Raw genomic sequence first — 15215 nt, 5'->3', positions numbered from 1 at the left:
GCAGGCAAAAAGTACAAAATAAATAGTTATAGTTGTAATTAGTCCTGGGATTAGATAAGTGACTTTGTTCAGATGATTCTTGGGTTGAGTTTTTGTTAGCAGGCTCATCCAGCATGTCCATGTGCACATTCTGTGACCGAGTCTTCACCAGCCCAGCAGATGGCAGGCAACTCTGAGCCACTGATATATGGAGAACAAAAACATGCACAGTTGTCATGCCATGTAGTTCAAAGAATGACCAGAAGAGTTCATAGTACTCAAACTTTTTCTGCATGAACACTGGTGTGTCAAAGACAGCAGAGTTGACTTGGATCAGTCAGCACAACTTAAAATGTATTGAATTGAACTGAATTTAAATTCTGAACATAACAACTTTAGAAAGAATACAAACATTTATAAGAGAAAAATAACTTTATCTAGCTGTACTGCTTGGCCAGTCTTTCTCCTCTCACCATGTCACATGACAGTAAAAATATTTCTGCATGTACAGTAGAAGAAAATATGGAAAAAATATTTTCAATTTCTAATAAAAATCACAAGTATATTTAAAATCTGATCTTCACCTGTCTGTTGTATGTTTTTCTGGATAAATTCAGTGTATAATGTTAATAGGAACTAATCTTACTTAATTACCACCAATTACCACCAATGAATCTTAACCTCACCAATCAAAATTTCTCACTATTCAGTCAAAATCTCCACAGTGGAAAGGTTACTTTTTCCACTTTTCAATACATCAAAAGCGTTTCCCTTAATAATGTCAACATCCCCTGAAGATGACTACGATCCATTGAATGAACTTGGACCAAACTGCTGCAGAATTATTCAGAAATTGCATTTGCATTTTAACTAAATGGCAAGTCAAATGTATGAAGATAAATTACGTTAATAAAAGTGAACATCTGCCTTTATTCAAAAAGTATTTAACAGAGCCTTTCTGAATCTTTTGCTATGGCTGCGAAATGTATTTTGCATTGACAGAGCTCAGTTGGTCACGTGGTTCTTCCAATTTCCCTGTGGCCTGTGTTTTTCTCCAGGTGGGGGAGCGGCCACCCTGCTAAGAAGTGCGCATGCGCGACAGTATTTAATCTTCCTACCGAGTTAACGTGAAAGACGTTTTGACAGCAAAGTGTTAACAAAGGGGATTTAAATAAGCATTTAAATGCTCTCTGCCAGCATTTGGTGAAATATCTAGGCGATGTTTGTATGCTCTGTTTTTTCGCACGCTCCAGAAAGTTACTTTTGTGACTTTATTTGGGTCAAAGGGTAGTTAGTGAAGCTAGTTCCGCCTTGCTTTCTCCCTGTGATGGACAGCAGCGACAAGTGTCAAAAGTAATCAGGGCTCTGCGAGATAACGTTACAGGATAAACACGTCTGCTGCCTTTTGGATACATTTCCACACAAGTTAGCCGGTTACGAGAAAAGGTGAGTACGCTTTGTGCACCATTATTGGTCTTTTTGAACTCGAACGACAAGTGTGAGCGAATCTGTGTTAGCTAACAAAGCTAAGTTAATGCTACAGCACAGGGACACCAGTCACCTGTTGCTGGCTCTACCTTAGCTACTTTAGCTAGCAGCAACCGAGGATTAGTCAAATGTCAGTAATGCTATAGTTTGTATTACCGTAGCTCACAATCCTACGATGGGTCGGTCAATTTAGAGAAAATTAATAAACAGGGGGGCCGAAAAACAGTGTAAAGCACGGTACTCAGGCTGCTACAGTAAGTTATGTCTAACTTTTAGCCGCTACCTGTACCTGTCCGGCGTTAGCTTGCTTACATGTACAGTACATATAACGTCAACTAATTGCTGAATAACTGGAAATACTTTCAGACTAATTTAAGTTGGCAGACTATTGTTTTCACTGTGATGATGTTAAAATCTAGATTGCTTTCATTACTTTATTGTTTTGTAATTCCTCTAATTTAGCACATTTTTGTCTGAGGTGTCAGTGAACCCTCGGGTTTTTGCATGGCAGCTGTAGTTTTATATCACATTACGATGAGTTTCTGGAGCGAGGGTTCAGGTGCGAACTGTTTGGCTTCCAGGTGAGCAACTTGCCTCAGTGAAATATTCCACTGCATTCCATTCACAGGCCTGTCTACTTGTTCTAACAAGCACTCAGTGCTTTTAGCACCGGCTGAAAGCACTAAATACGCCCTACAGTACAACACAGACTCTTTAGAAAAGGGGGAGACAAAAGGAGCTGCAGCTTATTGTATTTGTTCTAGATAGGCAGCACTGTAATCAGGTCAGTCATGTTATTGCGCTTTGTATACAAATAGCCGCTGATTGTTGCATCTGACCGGGATTACACCTCGTTTATCAGAGGAGGAGGTGCTGGTAATTTCATCTCAATCTGAATAAATAAAGGTGGGTAGCGTTTTGGAATGAGGTTGAGAGACTGATGTTGTGTCGGACTGGCATTAATTTTCAGAGGATTCAGATCGTGCGAATGGATGCCTACCATAGCTCCTAATCCTGTTCACAAGAACACCTTCTCTGGCTGAAATCCAAATGTTGTCAGGAGGTATTTTTAATCTCAGCCGATGGCCCAGGGTGGTCCAGGGTGCTTCATAGTGAGAAATAGGTCTTAAAAACTTATCAACATTTTAAACAAAAATCGATTGAAGGCTTTTGCCAAGGAGCAAGTTTTTGGTGCATATCCAGAGATGATTTTTTAACATTGTAGGATGAGAATTTTTCATCATTTGTGTTAATTTCTCTTGTACTGCACATCAGGGACAAATATCTGGCACACATGATCTGAATCTGGATACAAATGAAATATTTTTTGAACTTATTGTTCAAGTTAAACTATAACAAACAGCATTGTGCTATCCTGGCAGAGGTATGCTCTCTGCTTTCTCATCAAATTTGAGATAGGAAGCAAACTATAAATTGAAATAAACAGAAAACAGAGATGTGTTCAGATGAAGTTGTTTGAGCATTTGAATATTGTGGGTCTCTGTACAGCTCATGTTGTATAATCAGATGTGGGTGCCATTATCAGCTAGCTGTTGACAGTGGCTCATTGAGATCGATGCGGCTCGCTCCCAAGCAAACTCCAGCTTGGTTCATCATTTAGTGATGGCCAAGTCTGCAGAATGAACATGGCCCAATGGCTGATTGTACTCCTCTGTGCTCTGCATAGCTCTGTCCCTTTCTCAAATGAACTGGCAGTTCTTAATGAGTGAATTTGGAGCTCACAGAGAACAAACAGGATTGTGTAAAATGTATCAATTACCAGTGCAGTGCAAACCAAGCACAGCTGATTTTAACCACTGACTCTCATATCTATTGTCAGCTACAGTATGAAATGCCTCTGACATTTCTTAAAGTGTATCATTCAGCATGTACTAATCTCATGAGTTATTATTGCTTTGCTAAGGCAACATAATCTTTAAAACAGCACTTAAGTTCAATTAAACTGCCTAAAATCTACATAAACATGGTCTGTTTACAGTTTGCGTTGCTAATGTTACCGCAAAGAACTGTGTCCTGGACTTGGTTTTATATTCATGTGAATTCAGAGAATGTGGTGAGCTGTTGCAGCCAGAGATCAGGTGCGTTTTTGCATGTTTAATTATGATGACAAGTGGCCAGCTGGGCAGTAAGCTTATCTAGTTAGCATGATACCAGTTGACAGTGGTGGTTTGCAAATCTATCTGTGGCTGTCCAGAGTGTGCTGTGATTTACACTCTGGTTACCAATGGCTTAGTTACTGATTAATTGATTTTCAGTGCATTGTTTGAAGAAAAAAGATGAAAAATTAGTGAAAAACTCTTGCTTTTTTTCTCACAAGCGACTACATTTTTGCTCGCACACTCTCAAAAAATGGTGGCATATGTGATTCTGCAGCGCCCTGCATACAAATCATAATTGTCAGCCTCTTGATCAGTATCAGCCCAATTTAGTAGTCTCTGTTTATTATTGTCCTGCTTGTATATTGACATAGTGTGTTGCATTGGGATTGTTGTAGAGTTGAGTCTTTTTGAAATATCACTTTGAAGCTATTCTTGATGATTTCAAGACTTTCACACACTGGTCACACACTAGTCATGGTATTACAACTTTATATTGTACAAACATATGAGGGTTCACCCCCTTAAAAAATAGAGAAAGGTAAGCACTTGTACTCATGTAAAAGTGCTGAAATACGGCTGTTAGATCCTGTTACCAAACCTGAAAATCTGGCTGCCATTTAGCCTAACATTCTTTAAACTGAGCTCAGTACTGGCTTAGATTGTCCTTGTGACCTTCATTCACAAAGACAACACTGAAGCAGTGACTTGAAACCGGATATAAGGTAACTCACAGGCCAGACTATCTCCTCCTGAACCTTTGGATACTCTATAAAATAATGAGACTGTGTGTGCATGTGTGTGTACACACACCGTCCTCTGGGCTTCAGCATTACGTTATGGGGGCTGAGTCTACCGGCTCAGCTGCTCTAGTTTACTGGCTTGTATGCTCACACATTAACTCACCTCTGTGTTTTCTTTGCTGCCAGCCTGCACCAGCTAGATGTTGGATTTCAGAGCTGGAGCTCGCTTGGGCCCAGTGCTCTGCGAGGATATCTGAGAACAGAATTGGGTTGCAGTGGTGCTGAACTTTATCTAGTGAATTATTTGTGAGTTCAGATGCCTATCAACTTCTCTTTGTCTGTGGGCAGGTTGGAAACAATGAATAATAGATGGATTAAGCCTTTTTTAAATGGTAAGAAAATAAACCAATTGGTGCTATTTTTTGTTAATTTGTTCTGATTTAGTAGTTCATGTATTAGAGTAATTTATGTCATAGTAATCCAGAGAAAATAATGCAAACTGCAGTAATTATGTTCATATTGCAGTAACTGTAGATCATCAATTTTTCCTTTTACACTTGACCTGTTACCATTGACTTTATGCATGGGTGTATTTGAAATAAGTAGAAAATAAGTAATTTTACAGGATCACCCTATTTATTGCATCAAAGTCTCCGATTCCCAGGTGAAACCAGTAAATGAAGGATTATTGGCTGATGTGTTTGACTGATCTGTAGAATAATCTTGTATCATGTCAGCTCTGTACCTCTACACTAAATGACGTGCACTGTAAAGTAACATTTTGTTATTGTAGCTCAGTTGAGCTCAGTTTCTGGAGTTCGGGCATTTTAGGGATTTAACTGCATTTTAACCAACATGTCCTGCAGTGAGCAGTTACATTATAAAACACACATACTGTATGTATGTTTTTTATCTTTTGATTGATGGTCATCGCACTGACGTGTTTAACTTTTGTAGACCCTGCTCTGAATCCTTTACACTGATCATTCCTGTGGATATTTCATGGACAGCTGGACTGTGATCTATAGCAGTAACATACGGACTAGAGTAGCAGATATTAGCCTTTTAAATGGACCATTTGAAGTGGTGCACAGGACAGACGTGTAGTCCTGCCTGCAGCTGTTGAGCATGTGCTCTGTGTACATTATAGCCCAGGACTTGCCAAACCAGTCGGACTGAACCAAAGTTGATCAGGGAGAGGGTTGTCCACAGTTAGAAAGCTAAAACTATCTGACTAAAAAAGTTCAAGGCAGAGTTAAAATGCACCTGCTAAAACCTTATCTACTAATATGAGCTTTTCCAGCAGGTTTTTAGGCTGAAGTTTTGAAAAAAGCCCAGCACCAAGAAGGAAATTGACTTTGGTTCTATCTGGTTTACTCATCTGTTTGTATATTTTACAGGAGTGCCATAATCACTGCTGCTAAGTTGTCCTGCTTGAACTGGACGTTACAGCCAAACTGCAAGGAAAAGGTTTCTGGGGAAGATTTAAATGATGATCAATGATCTTCAGTAGAAGTAAGTTGATGAAACAGGTAACTAATTTTGACTTATTTTACTTGTCATTCATCAGGAAAATGCTGAAAGCTGAATTCACATAGAACCTGTGCCTTATCAAAAGCCCATAAGAACTTGGCCTAGTCCACCTGATAAGAAAAACAAACGCTTGCCTACCAGGCCACACTCTCCTTTTTATGCTGTACTGTACACATTGTGCAGCCTAGTCACACACATGCTTGGTTTTACCTGTTTGTGGTCAAAGAGCTTTTGACATTTCAAAGTGCAGCCTGATACTGCCGTTCGTGCCCTCCCCTGTCAGCGTCATGATGTAGCTGCACCTACTGATTTTGACCAATTAGGTGCAAGGCCAACATTTGAATAGTTAATGTGAAGCTCACAGGTAGAGACAACACAACTATCTGAATGTTTGTCAATGTCAGCTGCTTATCTGTGTTTGTCATCCTGATCCTGACACTGATCATTCCCTCTGCCCAGCTGCTTGGTCTAAAATCTGTAGCACATTCCAAATTGTGAATTTGTTACTAAATGGTGTTGGTGTTGCCATCAGTCTCCTGAAAGTAACTGAATTGCTTCTATGCTTTTCATCATCATTCATTTCTCCTTTAACAGCACTTGGTTTTTAACTGTTAAATAAATGCCAAGTAACAGACATGAAAGTTTGGACCACACTGCTGATCAATACAAGGACTCTTATAGGATGAACCTTGCTTGATCTTTCCTAAAATCAGCATATTATTATTATTAATAGTTATGGATATGTTTCCATTAGTGCTGTAGTCAAAAAAAGAAAATCTTGGTTGATTGAAATTACTTCCTGCTCTTCAACCAATCTGCGTATTACGTTTACATTATCTAAAAATGCTCTACTTTGGCTCTGATGCAGGTGCCTCTCTCTCCCACATGCACTGCAACCCTGAATTTATCTAGACATTGCCAGCTGTATTGTGAGAATGTATGTGCATGTGAAAATGCAAGTGTCCGAATCAGCTGGACGAGACATTGATTGGTTACACATCACAACAGCCTATTAAAACTGAAGGCTACGGTGCCACAGACAGACAGACAAAGAGGAATACATTCCCAGACTGGAGCTGCTCTGATGAGTGAGCGGGTCTGATGGATTAAGAGGCAATTTTCTCCTAATTAAAGTAACACCAGTGATTGTCCGACCAGTGAGAATGGCTGGACAAGAGCATATCGAACAACCAACCAGCCAGACATGTATGCACCATGTGCTGTGAAAAAATCAATGTGTTCGACACACATAATAAAATGAATTCAATTTCCATAGTAGCATCTGCATGATATAGCTTTGCAATGCATGTGTGTGAGACAGAGCAGCTTGTTTGTATGTGTGAATTGATGGCACATTTCTATCCCACTTCGTAATTGTAGTCTATCATGCACTTAAAATCATTTCTCTGGCTGAATAGAGTCCAAACATCCAACATCAGTTCCCAGGTTGGCTGTGCCTCCTAATGCATGTACTAAGTCTATTGAGGCAGGAGGTCTGTCCACAATTAAAATCATCATAGCTGTCTGAATTTTAATTTTCCACTAATTTTCAAGCAATTTGGTTTCTTGCTAATGCAGGACATGTATTTATTATACAGGGTACTTGGTTGAATTAAAAATGTCGGTTTTCGTACCAAAATACTTTATCTTATGTAGATGGTGACAGTAATATTTCTATAATATCATATTTACGATTAATTTACCCCATGTAATTAGCTCTTGTGTATTAAGTGTGTTCAAGTGAAAAGAAATGACTTATGGCGTCATGTTTAGAAAGAGACATAACCAATGCAAATTTTACTCTTATCTCAAAAATGCATAAAAAGATTGATTGTTGATAAATTTCTTTTTTTTACTGATGTATAACTTGAATAGATTTAATTAATTAGTTGATTTCTTTATTTTTCTCTGACATAAGTTTTCTTAACTTACCATCAGGGCAGTCTTGTTAGCTAAAAATAAGGATAACTTATTATGATGTGATATATCAAATTCAACACGTTTGTAACAGTAAAATATTGAAAAATAACTTCCTAACTATGAAATGCTATTCCATGTTGCTTGATTTTGGCATTTCTTTCCTTCCAAACACTGCACTTAAGTCTGGTATTTTCTACTAGAAAGGAAGGAATGTCAGTTTGAGTTCATTTTGCTTTTGATGGCCTGACAGCCGTTATTCAGGAACTAACTGGTTAATCTTGTGCTGAGGAGCACGCTGGACTGCATATCCCAATCAGTCATGGCCTGGAAGATTTCAGTCCCCTGCATCAATGGGACCCTATTTTCCAATGTTTTTTTGTCTTCGTAAATACTGGGGATAGCAATTTTTGGAACTGGTCCAGTATTGAGTGAGAGTGTGAAATGCGCTGCAATGTAATATTTGCACACCAGTAAGTCCACTGAAACTTCTTGTTGCACTCTACCGCACTGATCTCAATCACACATTAACTGGGTGATGGCCTCAGCCCAGAGTGTGGAGGGTATATGCAAATTAATCTACAGATCAATAGGTGTAACCAGTCCAAAATATTCTTGGTGGTTAACTGATTAACAAGCTGGATTTGTCATCTTCTGTACATCTTTGTGAGCTAGTTGCACTAGAAGACATGACAAAATAAATGAAGCGATATTTTCAAGTTATCAACCCAAACCATAACCTTGGCATGGCTTATATGATCTATATTTTATATCATGGTGGGGTTTTTTTGTTTGTATTTTTCACTGACTGTATTATATCAAGGTATCACAAAAATGTGTGTAATTTTCATGGTACAGGCGTCAGGGTTATAGTGAAGAAAATAGTTAATGGGTGTAACTCCAGTTCCATGAGTATGTGCGTAGCCCTCCACCTGCATGTTATGGCAGCCACAGTAAAGCACATTGTTTTTGATATGCTAAAACCATGGTAATGACAGTATTACAAAATCCATGTCATGGCATAATGTCACAGCAGTGAAACCCACCCCTACCATAACCCCAAACTAGCCTGCAACAAAGAAATGAATTAAGGACCAAATGAAACACTGATAAATGAAAATAAGAGTGACAGGCTGTTGATGACCAGTAGCTTTTGCTCTGCTGGTGGTGTAGATGTATACATGTGTTTTGGGAGGAATATCCTGCCCCATGTTGCAGGTTAGTTAGTAAATATAATGTGATTCAATCTCAGAGTTAGACAAAGCGTAAAATTAGGCATCTCAACAGCAGTTATTTGGCATAAAAGCCAAAGAATATTATAGCACAATAGTCAGTGTTCCATGTCTACATTTCTATCAAGTATATTTACATATGTCAGCAGCAGACACACATACTGACACAGCAGAGGGGCTTTCCTGTAACAATAAAACCAGCTGAACTTGTTGTTGTTATGGGGACATTTGCATCAAGTTAACCCACTGAGTCTTCGCTTCCTCAGATGGTGGGAGTAGATGAAGACTTTTGTGTTGTTTCCTACAGCAGCAACACAGAAATTGGCGTCCTTTGCTTGTAATGTAACCTTTTGCATCTTGTTGCCATTATAGCAAGGAAAATAGTAGTTACTGGACATAACTTCAGTTCTGTGAGTATGGCCCTCTCTGAATGTTATTACAGCCACAGTAAAATGTATTATTTTTAATATGCTAAATTATTTATCACGGTAATGATGTTATTGGAAAATCCATGTTATCGCAGAACATGACAGTGACTAAACTGGTATACCATCCACCCCTAACTCATGCTACAGTTTTGTGGCCTATGCTACAAAACCTTTGACCTCTGTAGCATCAGTGCTATGTGCAAAGTTAACATACAGCCTTGGCCTGTCTCTGTTTCAAACACACACACCACTGAGCCTCTTTTAGTATTCATTGGATTGTTGTGTTGAATCGATTTGCTGCAAGTTAACTTAAAGCCCGTGCCATTTTCAGGTGTGTTGATAGTCCCTTGGTGTTCAGCAACAGGGGACATCTCTCTTTACAAATTGGATTGAAAACACACTAAGCATCCTGGAGTCTGGGCTTATTTTTGTTCTTCCAGCCTCATTTTGTATTTTAGAAGTTGTTATTGTTATTGTTATTATTTATTATTTGAATTTAGATGCTTTGCAAAGTACATCACAGATATACCCATATAGAAAAAATCATTCAGCGTCAAGCTTCCAGATGCCTTAACATGGACAATTACCTGTACAAAGACCACTTTATTGCTGTATAGCTGCTTGAGATAGATGGTATGGTGTAAAATGAAAAGACTTCCACAGACTCTCCCTACATTGGCACAAAGGTATATCAGTCAACTTCGAGCATTAACACTTTGAAATGAGATGTTTTTGGTAGGTGTAGCTTCAGACTCAGATTTTGAGTACGGGTCCATCGGCCCTGAGGATCAAAAAGCTTTAATGGTGAGAAATACCAGAGGACAGATGTGGTTTTGATTATCTGCAATTTATCAGTTTATTTTTGTGTCTTCTTAGTCAGTCATATGTTGTTCCATCTCTAAAAATGTGTTTTAGAAAGTATTTGCATTCTTCTTCGAGTCATGCTGAGAAGATGTGTATTTTTAAATGTGATTGTGTGATTGGATGGTAAATTCTAAACTGGGACAGTGTTTTCATGTCTCTTTTCAAGAAATTATGAATTGGAAAAATTGATGGCTTTTGGTTCAGCAGGATTCAGAATTGATATCCAGCTGGTGTGTGTGGGCGAATTAACTAACTATTTTGTTTTTGGGCTTTGGGTTTTGGGTTTTTTTTTCTTTTCTTCAGTGCCCTGATAATGGACATCTGAAGAATTTAGTGATCTGGAAAACTTTTGTAAATTCCTATAAAGTTAAACCTAAATATCAGCTGCCATAGTCCCCCCGACTTCCTAGTGACACTTTTGTAATTAGGCACAGCCATATGTTTATAGTAATCTGATGTATTGTGTTGTATTATTGACATTTTTCTTACACATTTCATGATGATGTGATTTGTTTCAGGAGCTGCTGACTGCTGAGCTTTGGACACTGTGATGGAAAATCATGGTAAGAAAACCTCCCTTTTTAATTAATACTACGATTTAAGATTTACAGTTTCTAGTTTTAATATTTAAAGTTTGCTGTGCAGTTTCTCTTCCATTGTGAAATAACAAACCTTTAGAACCCCGTGTATGTAGGTTTCATTTTATCGTATATGTTGGCTGTAGTGAGACTGATGTTATCTCAATGATTGTATCAGATGACAGAAAGTGGTGAGTCAACAAACAAAGTGTTAGGTTATGAAAGCTGTCCATTTAGGGGTTGGCCCTGTGACGCACTGTGCTGTTGACACTGCAGCTATCTGATTGGCCCTCAACCAGAGGACACACCTGTAGGTTAGCTGAGCTGGTTTCCCTCGCTGCCACTCATGGCCTTGTGTCTCTTTCACCACTGACCTCGATCATTGACAGCCTCAACATTCCTCGTAAACACTTGCATCCCAGAGGACCTTTGTTCCGCAGTAGTGTATTTGCAACATCTGTGGGAAAATACCTGGGATGGCTGTTCAGTCTGAATATATGTGTGAGTAAACTGCCTTTCTGTCTGTTTTTGGGTTGAATGTTCAGGATTTCTGATTCAGTTCCTTTTAACTCTTGTTCTTTTTTTGACTTTGTTGAAATAATAGTTACAACATAATGAAGACAGTATTGAATTAAAAAGATCAGTTATTGCTTTTGTCCATTGACTAAGGTGACTAATACAGGACACTGAATTGGTTCGCACTTTACAAGCAACTGGGCCATGGCAGGAACAGATTAAGGAAGTCTGATCTACTCATCCCTGCCTGGCCATGGGGCCAGGCAGTAAAAATAAACTGGACTTCCTTGTCTGCTCTATTCTATAAGTAATGTGTTTCTGACATGAAGGCATGGCTGTTGAGCAACTGGAGCGCTTTACATGTCCTTGTATTTTGATCCAATACGGCAAAGTCATTCAGCACATGGTTTTAGGCTACATTACACAATATTTGGAGGTTTTGGAGTTGTCATCATGACATAGTCTTTTGCGAGTCATCAAGTTGATGTTTCTGTTCATCTGGGTTTCATGTTCTCATGTGTGGTTTGTTTGCCTGAAGCCTGAAAAAATGTGTTTGTCTCCATCTGCTGCTGCTCTTTGGAAAGATTGAGAAAGATTTCAGTGCCATGATGAGTCATAAGTTACAAAATGTCTGTTTACCAATGACTTCAAGGATTGTTCGTCTTAATTGCCGTCCTTGTACCAAAAGCGTGGCGTGTAGTCTTGCATTCCGCACATTCCTGGGTCAGAATTGTGCTCCTGTGCTGTAGCTTTAATTGGACTGCAGAGGGAGCAACAGTTTACAGTATGAAGTCAGCTTCCTACAGTTTGCTGTCTCACTTATTTTGACCTTTTTAAAAACTAAAGTTTAAGTTTCAGTCTATTGCATTCTAATGCAGTAGCAGTAGTTAGTTTAGATAGTTTGTAGTGGTTAATTGATTGATGTACTATAAAAGCTATTAATGTTACCTCCTCATCCCCCCATCTGAAGAGGGGGAAAAAGCATTTTGAACAGGTTTTTACATTGCACTGTCTTGTCCTTTTAGTAGACTTGGATCACTTTCTTTAAACCAAATTCTGTCTGATGAGCAGTATAGAAGATAATTAACTTAATTTTTCTTACTTTCTACCTTTATTTCTTAAATGGATTGAGGAGCTACGCTAACTCCTACATTATAATTGCTTGTAGCTTTATCCAGTCATGCAGTGGTCTGATAGCAATGTTTAGACAGAAGCTGCCTGGCTGCCCTCTCCTGCATGGGATGTTAGTGAGATTAAGGCCTCTGGGGAAGTTTTGGCCTCTCTGCCCAGGTACCATGTGTTTAGAGATTGTCTTGGATTTTTACTGTTGCATAGAGAAAGGTACAGCATGTAAATTAAGAGCTGGTGTTTCCAGTAAAGAGCAAATAGTTCATGAATTTGTCTAATTTCCAGATTTTTATTTCTAAAACCAAAATTAAGTTGCAATAAAAATATTGTACCCTGAGGGAGATATACTGTAGTCAAGGCATTCTGTCAGATGTAGCTGTAAAACAGTTGCTATGAAGTGCACATGCATTTCATAGTTTACAAGGACAATCCCTGGAGAGTCATTGGACACCTCTGCTGTGTCACTTCCTCTTCTCTGACTCTGAGCTCCACCTTGGCATGGCTCACCTTCCACTGCTCGAGTTACTTCACCCCGCAGAGCCCGCCCCTCGCACTTCAGGGAGTAATGTTTTGTCAGTCTGTAAAATGGTGCTAGTGGGGGGCCCACTGCATCGCAAATCCCTCAAGGCTTGATGGCCAGACAGGACAAACCTCAAAGCTCTCCCGCTTTGAACTTTGCCCCTGAAAAAACTGCTCTCGGGAATGAACGGCATCTAAGTCTGCTGGATTACCTTATTGGTGTACCTTATTTATGAAGTCAGAGCTCCAAGAAGGGAGGGACCTAAGACCTTAGCGAGTGAGTGTGTTTGTGTTTTAAAGCAAAAGAAGGAGGGAGGAAGGGAGGGAGAGACCAAATCACACAGGCTGAAGGGAGGGGGAGGGCTAGCCTACAGAGACAAGAGAGACTAAACGACACAAGTGAGCAGTCAAGACAGTCTTGAGTTACAGGAGCTCCATGTCTGCTTGGAGAAGAGAGAGGTGGCTTTAGGTTTTGCTCTCCTGCTGCAGGCCTTGGGAGAGGCAGGGCCCAGCAGGCCAGCGGGGACAGGTGCCATAGCATGGGACAGAGTGCTAGCAGTGAGACAGTGGCCCAGCAACCAGCCCAACACAACACGGGTGAGTCAGAGACCAGAGGCTCAGCATTGAATGGTTGCTCTGAACATTTTTGACTCATTTTTACATGGGGGAACAACCTGGCTTTCAGGTATGCATTTATGTAGAAAGTCAAGAGAATGGAGTATATTAGAGCAGGTGTTTTGAAACCAGGGAAAAAGTGGAAGGCGGCAGGCACAGACAGGTGAAGAAGAATGCATGCAGATGGAATGTGGTGATTGTGAAATGTACAACCCACACAAACTTCTCTCTGTCTGCACGCTGCGCTCCATGTCCCTCTGGAAGCTTTTCTGAACAACAAGATTTGGTACAAGGCACCAACTGACACCAGCTCTCCCCATGTAGATCTGTTTTTCTTTTTAACTTAAACAACTTGGCGTCTCAAGTCATATTGTAGTCCACAGGTGTGTAACGTTGCTCCTGTCTCTCCAGTTAAGCTAATGACTGTTCAGACTTTCAGAACCTGTTTTTGCTGTCGAAAGGAGGGTCCTCTCTCAAGTTCTATATGCACACCTTCAATCCCTCGTTATAATATAACTCACAGCTGTTGGAATCCAGCATCTGTGTATTACAAACCACCCAGTGGCTGTCACCTCTTCTCTGCATAATATCACAGCACTGAGCTGTAGATCACGGCATGCTGTTGGTTGGAAATAAACAATGGCCTGTTTTATGTGCTTTATATTTTAATGTTGGTTTCTGTTCTAGCACTTTTCAACACTCTTGCCTAAATGAAACAAGTAACCTGAGAACATCCTCTTCGTTACATATTTGCTCTCCATGCAAAATGTATTTTTGTCTCTGGTGTGCTATTCTGTGTTGTTGGTGTCAACATTTCATGTGATTGGCATGAGTCCTATGGACAGCTGGACCAGAGGACCTCAGGATATTGCATTGGTGCAGGTTGATTTGTGCAGTTTATTAGTCCTTTGAGTTTGAATGGCTGAACATTTACAGAAGCCTATGTTGTTACTTACTACTGTCATAATTTTTGTTGAAATAAGTGCTCCTGTTTAGAGTCACTTTAGAAGTATACACCTAAGGCCGGGGTGTTTTGTAGTAGCATTGAATGATTTTTTTCCACATAACTATCTTCCATGCCATCGGATAGGAGTCAGTGCCTCTTATTCTCTGTTTGTTCTGTAAAAAGCAGCCATCTCAGTTCGTAGTGCTCTGTTTTAACACAAGGTCACAACATCCTGCTTTGCGTCTGTTGTAGCCATGCCACATCAGTGTTCTCCCAGTTCCAATTCGACCCCACCCTCCCAAGTTTAACACCAACTGGTGTTTATGTTATGTGTCAGGAATAGCTGAGTTCCTGACCTCTGTATGCCTGCATTTCACCATGGGATTTCACACATACATGCAACAGCCTGTATGATACAGTGGGCAGACAAAATATTTTTCACATTTAATGGAGAAAGACTTTTAAATGAACAAATGCTGTTGCAGTGGTGGGTCATCTATGGTTTAATGCCAGCTAACCAGCACTTACCTGTGTGTTTTGGCAAATTATCTTTGACTTAACTGTGGTTATATCAGTCAATAGAACTGCAAAATAATTAAATATGCCTGGCTG

At 39.7% G+C, this 15215-nt stretch overlaps 1 protein-coding gene across 6 annotated transcripts in view; it reads left to right on the top strand.

The window, feature by feature from the left end:
- The first annotated feature begins 1104 nt into the window (after positions 1-1104).
- phactr4a (phosphatase and actin regulator 4a) overlaps positions 1105-15215 on the top strand; it is a 31638-nt gene continuing 17527 nt past the window's right edge. Inside the window, exons 1-3 of one of the 6 annotated variants that reach the window (XM_041955251.1) lie at positions 1105-1425; positions 5728-5842; positions 10820-10864. In XM_041955251.1, coding sequence (XP_041811185.1) covers positions 10852-10864 — 13 coding nt within the window. In that variant the 5' untranslated portion in view covers positions 1105-1425; positions 5728-5842; positions 10820-10851. Of the gene's footprint in view, positions 1426-2352; positions 2374-5727; positions 5860-10819; positions 10865-11256; positions 11381-13436; positions 13640-15215 lie in introns of those variants that run through there. The other 5 variants (XM_041955253.1, XM_041955252.1, XM_041955254.1 and 2 more) reach the window with 5 other exon arrangements.

Source organism: Chelmon rostratus, chromosome 16, assembly GCF_017976325.1.
Source record: "Chelmon rostratus isolate fCheRos1 chromosome 16, fCheRos1.pri, whole genome shotgun sequence".
Lineage (NCBI taxonomy): Eukaryota > Metazoa > Chordata > Actinopteri > Chaetodontiformes > Chaetodontidae > Chelmon > Chelmon rostratus.
Note: the sequence above shows the minus strand (reverse complement) of the source record. Positions and strands in the feature narration are given on the sequence as shown.